General features: G+C 43.3%; 1 protein-coding gene across 1 annotated transcript in view; it reads right to left on the bottom strand.

Annotated features, from left to right (window-relative positions):
* Window positions 1-339: 339 nt before the first annotated feature.
* Window positions 340-17038, bottom strand: part of asap1b (ArfGAP with SH3 domain, ankyrin repeat and PH domain 1b) — a gene marked incomplete at its 5' end in the record, with an annotated part of 49290 nt that continues 32591 nt past the window's right edge. The window contains 17 exons of the mRNA XM_079181465.1: window positions 340-1701; window positions 1830-1952; window positions 2647-3188; window positions 3272-3336; window positions 3492-3570; window positions 4800-4961; window positions 7043-7271; window positions 7785-7892; window positions 8446-8513; window positions 8605-8720; window positions 9878-9963; window positions 11071-11257; window positions 11342-11433; window positions 11691-11824; window positions 13774-13940; window positions 16209-16257; window positions 16523-16610. Coding sequence (XP_079037591.1) covers window positions 1627-1701; window positions 1830-1952; window positions 2647-3188; window positions 3272-3336; window positions 3492-3570; window positions 4800-4961; window positions 7043-7271; window positions 7785-7892; window positions 8446-8513; window positions 8605-8720; window positions 9878-9963; window positions 11071-11257; window positions 11342-11433; window positions 11691-11824; window positions 13774-13940; window positions 16209-16257; window positions 16523-16610 — 2370 coding nt within the window. The 3' untranslated portion in view covers window positions 340-1626. The remainder of the gene's footprint in view (window positions 1702-1829; window positions 1953-2646; window positions 3189-3271; window positions 3337-3491; window positions 3571-4799; window positions 4962-7042; window positions 7272-7784; window positions 7893-8445; window positions 8514-8604; window positions 8721-9877; window positions 9964-11070; window positions 11258-11341; window positions 11434-11690; window positions 11825-13773; window positions 13941-16208; window positions 16258-16522; window positions 16611-17038) is intronic.

The raw sequence follows: 17038 nt of genomic DNA, 5'->3' as shown, positions 1-17038 counted from the left end.
AGGTTTTTTTTTTTTTTTTTTTTTTTAAGTTTTAATTAAAACTAGAGTAAGCTTTCCACATGGTTTGTTCCGCTTACAGGAATAGTTATACATTTAGGGAAATGCAAGATCATGCCTGTTGGGTAAATATTAAGCCACTTAAAGCAAACTTAGTTTAGCTCAAAAATGGAACTTGATGCATTAAAAAGTACCTCAAAATTGTGACCGTCATATCGAAGTATTCTTCTCCTCCAGAATATCTGTGGCTTTTATCTAGAATCTAACTTACAAGGAGAAGTAAAAACATCAAAGGGATGAAGCAAGAGAGCAGGCTCAGATTTTAAGTACAGCACTTTTAATGATACAATGGGGTTTGTTCCTAACATGGAGGGGGGACTGCAAGTCAGTGAGGACTGGGTGAAAATACATCGGCTCTCAAGCCTTTTACAAAGTCCACCATTCTAAAAGACATCTCTGGTTCACAGGCAAACCTGGAAATGTACAGGATCCAGTAACATGGAATGATATTACATGACTCAAACTTAAAAAAAAAAAATGTCAAGCTCATGAGGTTTTTTTTACAAGACACTGAATTGTGAACAAAGGTTAATGTGAAATTTCTAGCCTTTCAGAAAATCAAGTTATTGCTCAGACATCCTCTTGAGTTTCCTGTACTTGTCATTAATAGTGGCTTCAACAGGATAACTATTTATTTTGCGTAGTCCTGCTTAATAGTGGCTCTTCAAACCCTGAGGTGAGCGTCGTTGAACGCAGCACTCCACTCAATTCCAGTCATTGTTACACCATGCACAGAAAAGGTCAAAGGACTGTGGCGATGGCGTCGAGTTCACAAACGAGAGCTGCATACATACAGTGAACAGTGTAACAAGGAGTAAATCAGTGACCTACAGTGAACCACAGGCTTTGATATTCCACCACACAGTAGCAGCAGGTTTCTATACTGTAAAACAACCATAATACGTGTACACACAAAGCAAGCAAGAACAAGGAGTACATTTAATGTTTTCATCTCGGGGGGTGGGGGAGATCAGTGGGAGACTCCAGCCTCTTCGGTCAACTATGGTGGTAAACAGGGATGCAAGAGACAAATAGTGACATGACCTATTTCACATTCCAATTCTTATTTGTCCTTTTTTTTTTTTTTTTCAGAAATATAAGCTGATAATTACTTGAGGGCCAGTAAAATCAATACAGATAAAATTCAAAGTCTACCGCCCTGACGCTTAATCGGACCGGTAGAGAGAGAGAGAGAGAGAGAGCAATGGTACATGTTTTGTACAATAAAACATGTATGTACACTCACACACACAAATATATATATTTACATACATATATACACAGTAACAGCATAAACATAGACTTTAGGTAAGTGCTAGGGTTTTGAGAGTGGCTTCGTCACAGCCGTGCTATAGGGTTAAGATAATACTGGTAAAGGAAGAATACACACATTCTTTGTACAGCATGGATGAGGCATCCACGGCTAGATGAGCCTTCTCGGGTTTCTTCTTCGTTGCGTTTTTTTTTCTTCTTCTTTTAGGACACTTGTCGTGTGACAAGAGGTGTTATGATAGCTATTTACAGGGCCTCCCAATTTAGGCAGAGGCGTAGTGCAAGTCTCTCCGACTGTCAGTCACTCAGGATGTGCACAAAAGACATGGGGAACACCCCTTTTCTGTCCGGCTCTCCTTCAATGTGCCCGATCTGGAAGTGTAAAGAGAACATGTGAGGAAGAGTAGAGGGGCATTCAGTGATTCTTTTTTGTTCCCTTCAGATGGTTCAAAGAAGAACAAGTGCTGCAAACAAGAGCGTAGTACTGAAGCTGGACTCACCCACCACTCCTGGTCCTCTTCTCCTGTAACTATTATCACCTCTCCTTCAGCAAAAGTCAGTTCGTCGTCATTGTCAGCCTGGCAGTCGTAGATCGTCTTCACCCGACGGGTTTTGCTCTTCCCCTGGACATTTACATAACAAAACTGTTACCATAGTTAACACAAACGTGTCTCTGTTAACTCTCATTTAGCTTAGTAACCAAAAGGTGTCCAGGAATATTAATATTAACGAAGAGACCTGGCAGAAAAAGCAACAAAATGCATCAAAATCACATAAATGCTTAAGTGTGTTCTCTATGTGACCACCGGGTTCAGATACTCTTGACAAATTCAAAATGGAGGGGCAGTTCACCATTTTATTTACTGTCATATTCATGCATATGTGGGAATATTGGATCCTCTTGGACCACTGTAGATACGTTTCTTTCATCGGGTAACTGTTTCTAGTGTATTTTGAGTGAGAAAATGGGGAAATATAATCTAAAAACAACGGAATATGCAACACGGAGCAGTAGAAATAACTGATACCACACTGTCAGCAGTAGGAGAAGAGCCTTTAAATGGCATAACGCATCACATGTATTACATTTATAGAAGATAGACTGATTAATTGGTCATTTATCTAAGATCTATCAAACACAAAATCGCAGAACAGAAAAAGATATGTATGAATATGTCATTTAAAATCAGGGTCTCCATTAGAGTTCATGTACTTGAGAGTTTATTTGTCCTGTTCAGTACCTACCTGGGTCACGATTCTTTAAAAAGAAACTAAAGGAATCTTAAGAATAGAACTAAAAGGTAAGCATGTTCATACCGTGTTGATCTTCCTCGGCAGGGGCACTGGTGTCTCCGCAGTCCCTGCTGGGGTCCCATTGGTGTCTTCAGCAGCTTGTTGGGTGGGGGTCCCTATAGTGGCCTGCTGATTAGGTGACGGTGAGTCTTGAGGCTGAGGTTGCGGTTGAGGCTGAGGCGGAGGCGGAGGCTGCGTTTGAGGCCTTTGCACCGTCTCACCGGGAGGCGGCCTGGGAGTGGACTCGGCTGTTCCAGGTTTGGGGGGGATGTCAGCGAGATGCGGCTTGGGAGGCAGGTCTTTGAGCTGGGGTTTGGGCGGGAGGTCGCCCAGCTGAGGCTTAGGAGGGAGGTCTGAGAGCTGCGGCTTCGGTGGAAGTTCTCCAGGTTTAGGAGGAAGTTCAGACAGCTGCGGTTTAGGGGGCAGGTCTCCCGGCTGAGGCCTGTCCGCCAGAGGAGCCTTCTGCGGGGTGTCAATCGCCGGCGGGGACTTCTGGAAGACCTCTGGAGGGAGGCTGGGCTTATCCATAGACGGGTGGTGTATGGTGTCAATCTTCCGCAATGCCACTGGAGAGAGCAGCATACAGTTACTTAATAAGGTCTTCAATTCAACAGCTGGCATCAAAATGAAAACTGGACCAAGACTGTACCTTTCTGAGGTAGTTTGGGAAGAACCCGTGGACCAAGTGTAGACTTTGTGTTGCTTGAAGTAGTGCTGGGAAAAGATTTTCAAATGAAGTTAAATGGAAAAACAGAATCCAAGAATATGTTTGCATCATCAGCTGGAATATATGTTATCATAGCAAATAAAGCAATACATTTCAAGCCAATTAAACTTGAAATTTCCCTGGGACTCTTTTTTTTTTGTACCTTTGCGGCTGAGGAATTCCTTCAAACTTGTTAGAAACAGGAGACATCTTGCTGACAGGAGGAGGGGTGGAGTCGCTCCCTAAAACATCGACATTGATGATGACACAGATCGTTCAACACCATAACAGAGCACTCACCAAGAGATGAATTTAATATAAATGTGGAAATAACTTAAACATGCTGTGATGGTTAAAAAATAATAATGAGGGAGGAGTCATCTGGCTGAGCTTTCTATGAGCCCCTGATAATTAGTGGTTGTGCAATAAAGTGTCATCATGATAATTAGTGATTGGGTGTTACTGTACGGCTGACACAGAATGCACAAAACACCACAGAGGACAAATGATAAAAGTGGAACAACAGTCAAAATACACATAAGGAACACAAGATTGCAGGTAAGATGACTGAGGTGTCTTCTTTTGTGGTGGTTACAAGATCACTTTTCTTTTCAGTGTAGACCAACCAGAGTCAAACCAAACGATGCTTTCGTCTCTGTGACTTTTTACAGTTCTTCTAACCCGAACAGAGTCATTCTCTTGGGTGTCTCTTTGTGCCGTTTGGAAGTATGTTTACTGGTGAACTCAGCGTAACTTGTGGATGTTTAATGATTAAAATTGTCTCTTAAAGGTAGCAAAGTACAACATTTTTCAGTCAGATGTTCACCATTCAAGGTAGTTAAACGCAAATGTATTGGATACGGTGCTATAATGTCAAATCACATTATTTTTAACCCTCACACGACCAACCATCCAGCACATACGACAAGCTGAGGGTTTAATACTTTTCACAGCTTCGCAGTAAAGGACAGAGAAAAGCCTTAACTGCATTATTTATTTACCGTTTTCTTTTATGTTATGTGATAGTAAAATGATTAATTTCCTTAAAAAGGTCAAAAAATAGTCACATTGGACTTTAGACCAAATGATTAATAAAAATACCAGATTATTCCATAACTACAATAAATGTTATGTGGAGCCCTACACATATCCACCTAATGAGTCAGACTACCATTAAACATACCTTTAAACTGCACAAAGAGAAATAAAAAAAGCCTCCACTGGTCTAAATTAAAAACCCTCAAGAAATCTAGAAACATTTAATAATTCACTCTTAATCTTGGGAACATTTGATCAAACAAGTCTTAACTCAAGGTCCTCTTAGGAGCTTTTTCTGCGCCCAGTTTTTTTAATTTTAATTTCAGTGCAGGACTTTTTTTAAATAACCCTGCAATTTTGGACGATGATAGCATCGGCGCTTCAGGCTGGAGCGAAAGCAGCTCTACTGTTCTGACGTGTGCTTGCGTCTCACCCCCAGTCAAGCCCCCTTTACTGTGTGGACTGTGAGAGAGCGGGCTGGGTGGGTCAGACAGGGTGCGTTTGTGTCCAGGAGGTGGGGGCGGAGGTCTCTTCTTGGACAGGGTGGAGCTGCCTCCTGGTGTGAGTGTAGAGGGAGGGCCAGATGGGGGAGGAGCTGGAGGAGCGATACATAAAACACATGAGGTGATGCGGCTCCCCCTAAAAAAAGTCATTCTGTTAGACTCCCCCAAAAAACCCCCAGAGAAAGTAAGGGAGAGGACAATGAAGCATGGAGAGGAGAGGAGGAGCAAGTAGAACAACATACTGTCTGAACAAATATACAACAGAAAGGTCTGGACTGGAATGCGAAATAATGAAAAGAGACACATTTGGGCTGCGGGCACATTTGCTGGTGTCTCTACTCTGTGAATTTGTTCATGAACACGCCCGTTTGTGTGTAACGGGACCCCAAAGCACTAATTGTTCCCTAATATAGAGAAAAGTAGGGTGAAAGCAGCCAATAGAGAGCTCAGCCAGAGAGGAATCAGCTGTGGTTAAGGGTTTACAGCTCAAGGATGGTGGGACATGATTCCAAAAACCCATGTAGGCGAGAAATAATCAACTGGAGAATCAGCTGGCCTACACGGTCCCATTGTTCTACTTAAATAAACCACCACCACCCTGCGAATCTGAGCTGTAAAGGACGAAACAGCTGAGGGATAGGTATATACTGTATGGGGGCACACAGCCGAGTAAGGGGGAGAACATAAAACCAGGATATTCACTGATGTATGGTCGGGTGCCAGCCAGTGTGGCGTAGTGCGAATGAGAGCCGAGGAATGCCAAGTGTGGAGCTGAAAGAATAGAGAAACAAAAAAGAGAAAGAAAAGAGAGCGAGATGAGGAGTGTGGGAGAGATTCTACAGTATGTCAGTCTTAAAAAGAAAAGAGCTGCTCCCACACACTGTAAAATAACAAGATGAAATCTTGTCAGTGGCAAGCAAAGAAGGGAAATAAAAAGAGGAAAAATGGCACGAAGCTGGCCCCCGGGGGCCGAGCTCTTCAGCACCCGCTGAGAGAGAGAGAGAGAGCGCTGCATCTGAAGAGTTAGCATGTTATTCTAGATGTGTGTCATTTAGCCTCTTATTCTGGCTTTTCATCTTATTTTTTAATAAATCAAACTTCACTCGTTTCCAGTGCTATTTAAAGGAGGTGATGGTTTCTTTATGTCTTCTACGCGGTTCCTCAAATGATTAGGATGCTGACTTTCTGTCCCGAGAGACGCAGCTTTAGCCTCAGTCTTTTAGCATTTTGTCAAGTATGTGGCTATCATGTGCATATCTAAGACCATTTAACAGGGTTCTCATTTTAAAGCGACTCAGCTTAAAAAGATGAACAGCTGGAGAAAGAGTCGGTGTTAATTAGTTAGATAAAAATCTGCCAGCGACAGTCGTCATTTCAGCCAACGAAATCAACGGCTGCCAGCTCGAAATGAGGAGCCAACTTTTTGCTGTTCACGTCTGTGTGAAAGCAAAAGGCCGACGGTTAATCTGCCTCGTTGTCATCATGGACTGAGAACGGAAAGCCCGACAGGCGTAGCAACATGAACTAAGGGTTCAATTGAAATAACTTTTGTTTTAAGAAAAATTAAGATTTAAAAACTCAATAATGGATTAAAAATGACTTGTTGAGATGGATGTTTTGCAGTGTAAGCTTTAGAATGTTTTCACCCTGCGATGTGCTGGTGTCCACAGAAGAAGTGTTATCTCTAATTCTAATACTGCAGAGACAGCACGCCCACAGCGCACCGTGTGTATACTGTGTCGAAGGATAACGATGAAGTTTGCATTTAGCTTCACTCTCACACTGACTAACGATCGCCACCCTTCCCTCCCCTGCAGCTATGTTTTCCTGAAGGTTTACTGCGTAGGCAATCTTCATGACACCTGTATCCCGCCCTCCGGTTCGCGTGTTGACAAATTGCATTCCACTGCGGGGAGGGTTTGTATATGTGTGTGTGTGGACTGACTGACAGTGCAAAGGAGAAAAAAGTGATTAGGAAGCACTCATCTGCACCTTATCCTGTCCTGAATATAATCAAACATTAACAGACATAACAAAGTACAGTTTCAAACTCTATCTTCCCTCTACAGTAGTCCGACAGCATTTGCATTACAGGATGTAAACTAAACACTGATAAAACTGTAAATGTCGTCAGAATATGGTTTCAAAAGCACTTGGAGCAGGCCGGTCTGACCTTTTCCCTGGTTCCTAGGTGGCAGCGGCGGCCCGTCGGCCACGGGGGAGGAGGTGAGGTCGGTGGAGGCGCTGTACATCTGGTTGGTGAAGGCGCTGTAGGACAGACGCTGCTGTTTGTCCCGCTGGCTGATGAAGCCCGGCAGGGAGAGCTTGTCGTGGGGGGAGAGGCTGGAGGAGTGGCAGAAGCTCTGAGGCCTCGGGCTCCGGTCCTTCTTGATGGGACTGGGCTGCAGAGGGACACGACGCAGCTGAGACGGAGCCGACATGCACACAAGTGCAGATTGGCTGAATTGCAGGCCAAAATATCTGTAGATGTCTGGCATGGAGTTAGGACCGTTGAAATATAACCATTGAAAAGTAGTTAAAAAGACTTTCTAACCTCAATGTTTAGATTACTTTTGACTAGTAAATCACCAAATCTGCTCACCGGGAAGTGTTTATTCTTTTGTCAACTATCTGACATTTACTACTTAAGGCACCATTTTCAAAGCCGTGGTGCACGATGGTGTATTGATGCTGCTGTAAGTAGAATAAATTGGTATGTCTGCCTCAACCATGAATTTCTGTCACTACATATATAACAATTTGGCTGATAGACAATACCGACGTTTCTGTAGACACCACTCCAGACTGACTCGAAAGCCGCTTTTATTATTAGATTCAACGGCCCGGTACGGCGGCGTGATGAAAGCCTGATTGAATTCCAGCTCATCCAACTGAATGAGACGCTCTGTTCGAACCTTATCGTCGAGGTCGTCGTCGCTCTCGTCCATCTCCTCCAGTCTGAGGCTCCACTCGTACTCCACATGGATGTGGGGGTTGAACTTCCCCTCTGCAGCCTGCACCAGCTAACACACACACACACACACACACACACACACAGACCATCATCAGTTACACACATCTAAACCATTATCGATCAAATGGAAAACAGCAACAAGATAAAAGGAGTGACATTAAATTGCCTGCCAATATAAAAATCTATAAACAGACACTGAAAAATGTGTAATAGGGTTCAGTCTTCTCTGGGTATGGTTAATTAACAAGGAGACAGTATCACTAATCTGTTACATGTGCTAATATATTTATTAGACACTGTACACTGCATATAAAACAGCTTTTTTCTATCTGCACGGTCATACTAGCGTTAATAATGAACATACATCAACAATTATTTCCACTCTACTGTCCCTGTTGCTCGAGGCTGCAGCCAGACCTTTGACTGCCATCTAGTGTTCCGAATAATCTGCCTATTAACATGTTTGATCACCCGCCATCTATTCTCTGCAACCTTTTGTTTCATTTCTCCATATTTTTCTTTTGCGATTCAGTATTTTTCTTGAGAGCATTCAAATCCACTGTGATGTCCAAAAACCACCAGCCGGGCGGTCTTGTACTTACTGCCTCCTCACACTGAGTGTTCCTCAGTCGCCTGGCAACATCCAGCGCAGTCTCTCCGTTCTGATTGGCTGAATCGGGAGGGGGGGGAGGAGGGACGAGCAACAGTTAGGAGACTGGATACGTGCGTACGGATGACATTAACGAGAGGAGGTGACTCACTGATATCAGTCGACGGCTTGCCCCTCAGGAGCAACTTCAGGCATTCGGGCTTCTCGTACATGCTGCAGTAATGAAGGGCCGTGTTCCCCCACTCCGTCTGCTTATCCAGGTTACCACTGGGAGAGAAAACACACACACACACACACACACACACACACACACACACACACACACACACACACACACACACACACACACACACACACACACACACACACACACACAGAGTCAGGACACAGGTTACAAGCCTCAGGGTGTTTTCCACAGTCTTGCAGCTTCAGGTCAATGTGTTATTTCGCAGAGTTTTGTGATTTAGCGTGAGAGAAAACTGGAATTTGTTTTCACTTTATAGTGTGCTGTTTGTTAAAACAGTATCTCCAAACATTTCAGGAAGCATAATCAAACTGTGTGTGTGTGTAAAATATTAAAAAAGGTCTAAGAAATCAAATGTAAACCTGAGAGAGAATGTATTTAATACCCCATTTACTTGGAATTAAATGTGTGAAAGCACAGGATGGTTAAATATATAATTTAAGGTCATTAAGACAAGGATTTAATGTTTATTAAGAATCACTATTTTATTTGTCTGAAGATTAAATAATTCAAGTTCGTATAAGTGTGTTTGACTGCAGGACGAACAGACACTGTTTGTGCTAATGGGGATCCTAATGTGAGCAAATGAAATCAGTCATAAAAAAATAAATAACACAAGACCGACATGCTGTAATTGTAAAAGCCGTGCAAAACCAACTTCATGCTACAGCAGGTAAATAATCCCTTTTACATCTCTTGTAGCTCTCAGAAAGGGCGAGAGAATTATCTTAAATAATGAGGGCCGAGCATGACACCGTACCAGCACAGCTATTAATTAATAAGAGGGTTCCACTTCTTGTGTGTGCAGTTGGAGCAGTGGTGAGTAAACAATTGAAAAGAGAGGAATAAATTAAGGCAGGGAACAAGTGCTTGACCCATTTCTGTTTGCCTTGTGGGAATCTGAGCTGAGCTGTGCAGCGCTAAGCTTTGCTCTGCACTTCCACTGCGTTTATTACAGACTGAAGCAGAGAAGAAGAAAGACTCACCGCAGACAAAGGGATCACATTTGATGCCACGCGTTTGCACAAAACTGTTGTTTACTACATCATTTATCTCTAAACCGCTGATGTGTTTAAAGACATTTTGTATGCTGTTTAACTTGCACAACAAACGTAAAAAAAACCCCCCGCAATTCTATTCTTAGTGGGGAAAAAATGCCATTAGGTAGCTAAAAATCTACCTGTTCTGCACAAGGAAGTCCACTAAGTGCAGGGAGGTCTGGTCAGCAGTCCGTACAGAGTAGTGCAGTGCCGTCTCTCCGGATTCCTGCAGGGGGCCATCAAACACAGCAAAGACACGGTGAGACAATCTTGGGCAGCATCCATTCTGTATTCTCTCCCTCTCTGAGTCTCTTTCAGCATTTAAACAAGCTGCAGTAAACAAAATGGCTCCTAAAATATTATTTTCAGCAGGCACGAAGCTGAGATCTGCACATTTCTGCGAGTATCTTGCAATAATTTCCCCCGGCAATGTAAATTTAAACTAAATGTATTTTCTTTAGATGCAGCATTGAAGATGGAGATGAAAGACTAGACGTATAGGAGTGTATGTGCTGTATATTTGGTGGCATCTATAGGGTAGAGTAAGGGCCGTATGTAGTCGTGCAGGGAGGAGGGGGGGGGGGGGAATGACGCTGTGCTGTCGGCAGCCATTCAGCTGTACTGACAACAGCGGATCAGATATCGGTGAGTCAGACTTCATAGCGCAGACAGCAGCAGCAGCAGCTCCCTCTGTCAACACACGATATCCTCTCTTATTCTGCTGCTGCAACGTACACTTAATTTTTCATTAGAGAACTACCATGTCTGTGTTATAAAACCTTGACCCATTTATGTCAGACTAAGTCTGATCACCCAGCATCTCCACCATCCACCGCTTGTTATTTAACTTTCGTTTATGCCTGAAGCAGGAGTGCAAAAAAAGGCGAGGAAACAAAGAGGCTGAATCACGGGGGGAAAAAAACAACAACAGAGACATGAATTGTGCCGCCACAGATGTCATCTGAGTGAATGTGAGCTCGAAATAAAAATGGAGGTTGCTGGATATCACCACCTGCTGGTGAACTTATCTGGATGACTGTCAATTTTCCAACTGTTACACCCGTTTCCACCAGCCAAATACTTCACCAACTGGTAGAAATGTGTCAGCGTTGGTTGTCCTGCTGGCAGTGAACGTCACGCGAGGATGAATATACATGTAACCGTGTATGAGGACGTTGACGTGCCAAGATTCCAGGCAACATACTAAACTAAACTGTCACTGGATAGGCATCTTAGTCAAATGAGCAACCAAATATGACTCGACCAGATACCACTAGAGGTAAGTGAGTACCTGTGTTTTTTTGATATGGGTGATATTTGATTGAGGACTTACCGATCCAACCTCTGGGAGCGGCTCCATAAGTTCAACCCCCTCTGCATAGACCTGGATGAGGGACAGCAGATCCCTGGACTGAACCGCCTCAAACAGATCGATCATTTTAGCCGACGCAGACGTGCACGTCTTCCTCGCATACTTGTGGTCCACATACTTAGCGTAGATGAACTCCTTCCTCACGGTCCTGTGGCGGAGAAGAGGAATTCAGCCGTTTGGATAGTCAGCACATCTAGTTTCCGGGCAGCTTTTTTGCTCAGAGAGTACTTACATGTCACTGGATGGAGTGGGCTTTGGTGAAGGGGTAGAGAGGTTTCCCTCCATGATCTCATTGAAACTACTGTTGCCTACATTCTTGGCCAGCTGGTGGAGAAAGAAGAGAAAGTCTGCATTAGTTCACAGCAGTAGAACAGCATTTGTATGATCTCAGAGACAGATGAGCACGTCGGTTCTGGGATTATGCATCTGTGCAGCTTTAAGGATCAAATTCGGCTCTCTGCAGCATTTCCACTACTCTTTCATTACTTCTAATATTTCACTCGAGATGAAAGCGGAAAAGGGCGTGGACTGCCGCCTCAAACGGCTATTTATTCACTTGGTAGACCATTTCTCTGACTCACCAAGAGTTCTGAAGTTCCTAGCTTGTCGAGCTCCATGGACTGGATGCGGGAGATGTGGACTCCCATCTCTCGGTGGATTCCAGAGCACTCGATGCAGGTCAGGATCCCCAGGTTGGTGGACAGCCACTTAGGATCTATAGACACAGACAATATGAGGAAAGGCTCTTTATAATCTACACAGTATATATCGTTGCTGCTATAGTCAACGTGATCACAGGTGGTAACTGAAAACCAAATAAAATATTTTGATTTAAGTAGTGCCACGTAACAGTGAAAGCTCCACATTGCAGAAAGAAAAGCCAGAAATCGTGAAAATAAATGGCGGTAAAATTCAACTTAAGTCCAGTTTGGGACATCAGACACATGTCGTCTGCTTCTCTACTGTCAACTAGCAACTAAATGCCATAAAATCCGTCCTTTACTAGATGTTTTGTGTGTCTGCTCTGTATTCTGGTCCTTTAAGGCCGCTGTCAGTAGAGGAATTGGTTTCTCAGCGTCCCTACATTTGATTTATTCCTGTATGACTAAGACTTGGGGAGAAAAATGTTGAGCCTTGACAGAAGCTATTAATCACTGACTGACACCAATGTTTTCTATACATTTCCTGCTCTGAAATTCCTTTATAACAGAGATGCAACACTAAATCTAGATGATTTTCTGTGGGAATAAAATAAAAATTTCTGTATTTCTTAATACATCAACCTTTCAGACCACTAGACTGTCGTAGGCACAAACGATGACCACAGTCGCATCATACTGCAGGAGGCATGTACAGCCCATTGCGTAACCTACTGCCAATCAAACGGCACGAGCACGCTGTGATGAAGCGCCCTGTAAACCGCCGTCATCGACCGACGTCACCGCCTGATGTTCTGATGCAATCTGGGAGATTTAAGCGAGCTTTAAAAGCTTTGTCGGTTGTGTGCTCGCTGATGCCGTGAGGCCGGGGATGTTGTTCTGTTTGGAACCCGACAAATGAACACCAGGCGGACACGTCGGAGGCAGCTCGAAAACTAATGAGTCATACACCGAAACACAGGCAAAAGCCAGGCACGCACACACATTCTCACAACACAATGAGCAGATGCAGGCTAGCGATGGGTCACGGAGTGCACTGTTGATGCACGGTGACCTCTACAGCTGATTAATGCTAAAGCTGCAAAGCTGTGTCGTACAGAGGGAGATCCTGGGAGAATATCAAATGAGACCAGATGGAACAAAGACGGGATCTTTCAAGCGCGAAGTAACAGTCATTTTATTGGTTGAGAAAAGTAAACCCCGTCAGAGCATTTGATCAAGAAAAACAGTAATCAAACGGGAAACGGGGCTTAAACTCCACATCTGGAACATGTGTTGTACTGAAACCATGTACGCGAATGGACGAAGCAACAAGAGCATATAGACACATATTACCTCCCCTCTCTGCAGAATGCAGGGGTCGACAGAGCGTGCGTGACTTATGTAAGAACATGATGTAATGATGCCGTTTCTCAAAGCGTACAAATGTTTTTGGTTTTTTTTAACCCTCGGAGCATAAAGTCCTCTCTTCAGTGGCTCGGTGAGCTGCAGTGTGTGAGCTGACAGAGGATAGAGAGTGTGTGTGTGTGTGTGTGTGTGTGTGTGTGTGTGTGTGTGTATATGCATGTATACGTGTGTGTGTGTTAAGTGTCAGAGGGCCTGAATGTCTACGCCACTCCTGAGTGCTGAGTCCGTGCTTCCTAATGTGGGGGAGGATCAGGATCGGGTTGTGTCCTGAATGCTAACAGCGCTTGTGCGCGCGCACACATACACACACACACACACACACACACACACTTGTTTGTTGAAAGCTGCAGGAGGATTTGCAGCTTGCTCGGTTACCATCGAACTGAAGGTCACGGAGTTCAAGGCAGCTGTGACATTGCAAAGAAATCAAGATTGGTGCGTGGCTTTAAATAAAACATTGGCCCACAGTGAAATAAAGAAAATGCTGAAGTAAGGTTGTTTGCCTTCTCCGTCAACAAGGTGAGGGTTGACTAAGCATAAAACAGGAAGAGGATGTGTATGTAGCCTCTCTGGACACACAAACAGCAGCAGTACACACCTGCAGCTCCGCAGTCGCAGCAGAACTCGTTGCCTGGCATGCGCAGCACGTCTTCTATGATGGCTTTAGTCAGATCCTCTAAACCGTCCTCGCCGCCGCTGCTCTGCTCGCCACGGAACGCCATGTTCAAGGCCTCCTCCTTACTGTTGGTCAGCACCGAGATCCAGCTGCAGAAGGGATCACATCATTACTGGTGTTATACATAAAATAAATGCATTCATGAAAGCAACAGTTGCAGAGGTATTTGACTAAGAGATAAAAGCACCACTAAGCTAATATGAAAAATCTACAGCTGCAACTGCCGAAGTATAGAGATTATTTTCTCAAGTCACTTAATTGATGAGTCTATAAAATGGCAGAAAATTGTGACTGTTGGCCATCACCATTTGTTGTAGCAAAACAGTCCAAAACCCCAAGATATTCACTCTACAACGATATAAAACAGAGAAAAACTGAAAATCTTCACAACTGAGAAGCTGCTATTTTCTCTTAAAAAATAACTTCAACAATGAGTCACCTATTTCTAGAAAGTGACTAATCCTTTCTGCTCTATAGACATAAACAAATCATTAAAAAATGTAAATTATAGTAAAAAAAAGATGCTTGACGGAAATATTTCTATAACTACTGATGATAATTACTTTAACTCTTCTTACTTCTATTTTTCGAACATGGTTCCTTTTTAATGAAGTGTCTGAAAACGCACTCATTTTGGATTAAATCCCTCAACATACTTTATTTATTTACTTGGAAAAGGTCACACACACACACACACACACACACACACACACACACACACACACACACACACACACACACACACACACACACACACACACACACACACACACACACACACACACACACACACACACACACACACACTGTAGTCATTAAGAATCATGCAGATCGGAAGCGATGTAGCTGCCTTTCAAACTTGGCTTCCTGCAGCTCTCTACAACACACAATCTGCTCCTGCAGTCTAACCACTGAACAGGCCCTCACACACACACACACACACACACACACACACACACGCACACACACACATAGGGCTTTATGAGGCTGACGTCAGCACTTCCTCTGTCATTGCCACTCGACCCCGTCTGCAAAGGCAGAGGCCAAACAGGGACTGGGCACACCAACCAATGTGTTAGATTGTCTGTTTTTCTGTATGTGTGAAAAAAAAACAAGATATTTTCATCCACAGCTGCGTAGGTGTACAGATGCCGAGCCAAAGCGTTTGTGTGTTTACTTATATTATGCATAATATGCTCCTAGCCTAATTGAGGGGGAGCGTGATCGCACAAAGCAGGAGCCCTATGGAATACTAAATATTTCATGGAAAAGCCCAAGAAGACGCTGATGCTGCCGCAGTTGGAAGTGCGTGACTGAAGCGGCAGTGAGCAGCAGCAAGCTGGATCCCAAAGGACGACAAGGACACGGTGATACACAGTGTTCAACCGCAGCAAGGCATCAGAGTGAGGACACGCAAGACCCAGAGCAGAAAAGTGCCACAAATCAAGAGACTTTTTAGGTCTCGACAGCTTAAGAAGATCAGTGTGAACACCTTTTTTTTAAATATGATTCAGTGTGTTTCTGATCATTTAAATGCCTTGAGACTATTTTTGACATCCACAATTCTTGTGATTTAAGAACAAACATAACCTTTTTATCCAGCAATAAAAACAGAAATGTTATTAGCTTGATATTTTAAATAAGCATTACCTGAAATTAACATCTATATTAGAAGAAGTGCAAAATGTAAAAAAAGGTGGAATAAACGCAGAGCATCAGTATGAAATAACTCAGTTCAGTCGAAGACTGAATACAGTAGAGGCAATGCTTCAACCCCGAATTAATGTTATTTTCAATTGTGTAGTCTTCAGGCAACATATTTAGAGGAAACAACGCGAGTCACTGACTGAACTTTAAAAAAATAATTTAAGTCACTTGTCTCTTAGTCCAATCAAAACTCAGAAGTACAATCAAATGTGTGTGTATGTTTGTTAAGAATGAAAAGCTTAACTTACTTCTGAAAGTCTGTGTGATAATCAATAAAACTAGAATTCTAGTAATATGTGTCTGTGCATGTGTGGGTGTGTCTGCCTACTGACATGCATGTGTGTGACAGCGTGAGATTACAACGACGTGAATTACTGCAGACCACAAATCCCACTGCTATTCTCGGTGCCACTCACTCTCACAGACTCTCTGTAACTTCCTGTCTTTAAGCATGAGAGCAGACGCTAACCAGCCCCTCCATTAATAAAAGCCATCAGGTGACACACACACACACACACACACACACACACTCATTCACTGGATTCAGTTGAATGTGGCCAGATATACAAGAAGCGTACAGTGTAACAGGTAAACTCGTAAACCTTAAGAAATCATGATAAATGCTCTTTGTGTCACTCTGAAGTACTCACATGACAAACTCCTGTTCATCTTCAGCTTGGAAATGATACGTCCGGTTATCTGTTGGACACAGAAACAATGACGTTAAGTAAGTAAATGTCTTATCTTGCATTTTATAACACCAGAAGCAACAGACAGCCTGCAGTCACTTATTCAAATACACCACTCGTCTGTGTGGCACCTATTGGACGTGCAGTCTAATAATAGTCTGTTGTACTTCCACAGATTCGTTTTCCTTGATGTTTATGAAGTGCAGGAATCCCCCCAAACTGTCTCCCACTAACATGCGGACGACTAAACTATTCGGGCATCTAGTGAAACTTACGGGAAATGAGATCAAAGCACTTCCTGTCCTCAGTGCTCGGCTTGACCTGGCAGGTGAGCAGGTTGAGTTTGACCGGCTGCCTGTTGGACTGTGGAGAATAATCACATTGAGGGTCACACGGATCAATCAGGAAATATGTTTTCACATAAAAAAACACTATATTACACACAAGGGTTTCTATGAATTAGTTATTGTTGTTTCGATGGATTAAATGTCAGGAAATCTGAACTTCGCAAGACCCAAGATGACGTTTGCAAATAGCTTGATTGGTCCAACAAATACCCGCAGATATTACATTAAAAATATTGTAAAACAGAAAGAATCATCATATTTAAGAAGCTGGAACCGCCGTAGATTTTTGTGTCAACTTGCGCATCAATTATTCAAAACTATTGCTACGATCCAGATAGATATCTCAGGAATTTTATAATTCACATAATTAAAGCTGCAGACTTGTGTCACACAGAAACGGGATGAACTGTCTTGTCCCCGTTAAGAAACTGGACCGTGCTGCCT

The sequence above is a fragment of the Pholis gunnellus genome, assembly GCF_910591455.1.
Source record: "Pholis gunnellus genome assembly, chromosome: 20".
NCBI lineage: Eukaryota > Metazoa > Chordata > Actinopteri > Perciformes > Pholidae > Pholis > Pholis gunnellus.
This window is presented reverse-complemented; position numbering and strand designations above follow the sequence as displayed.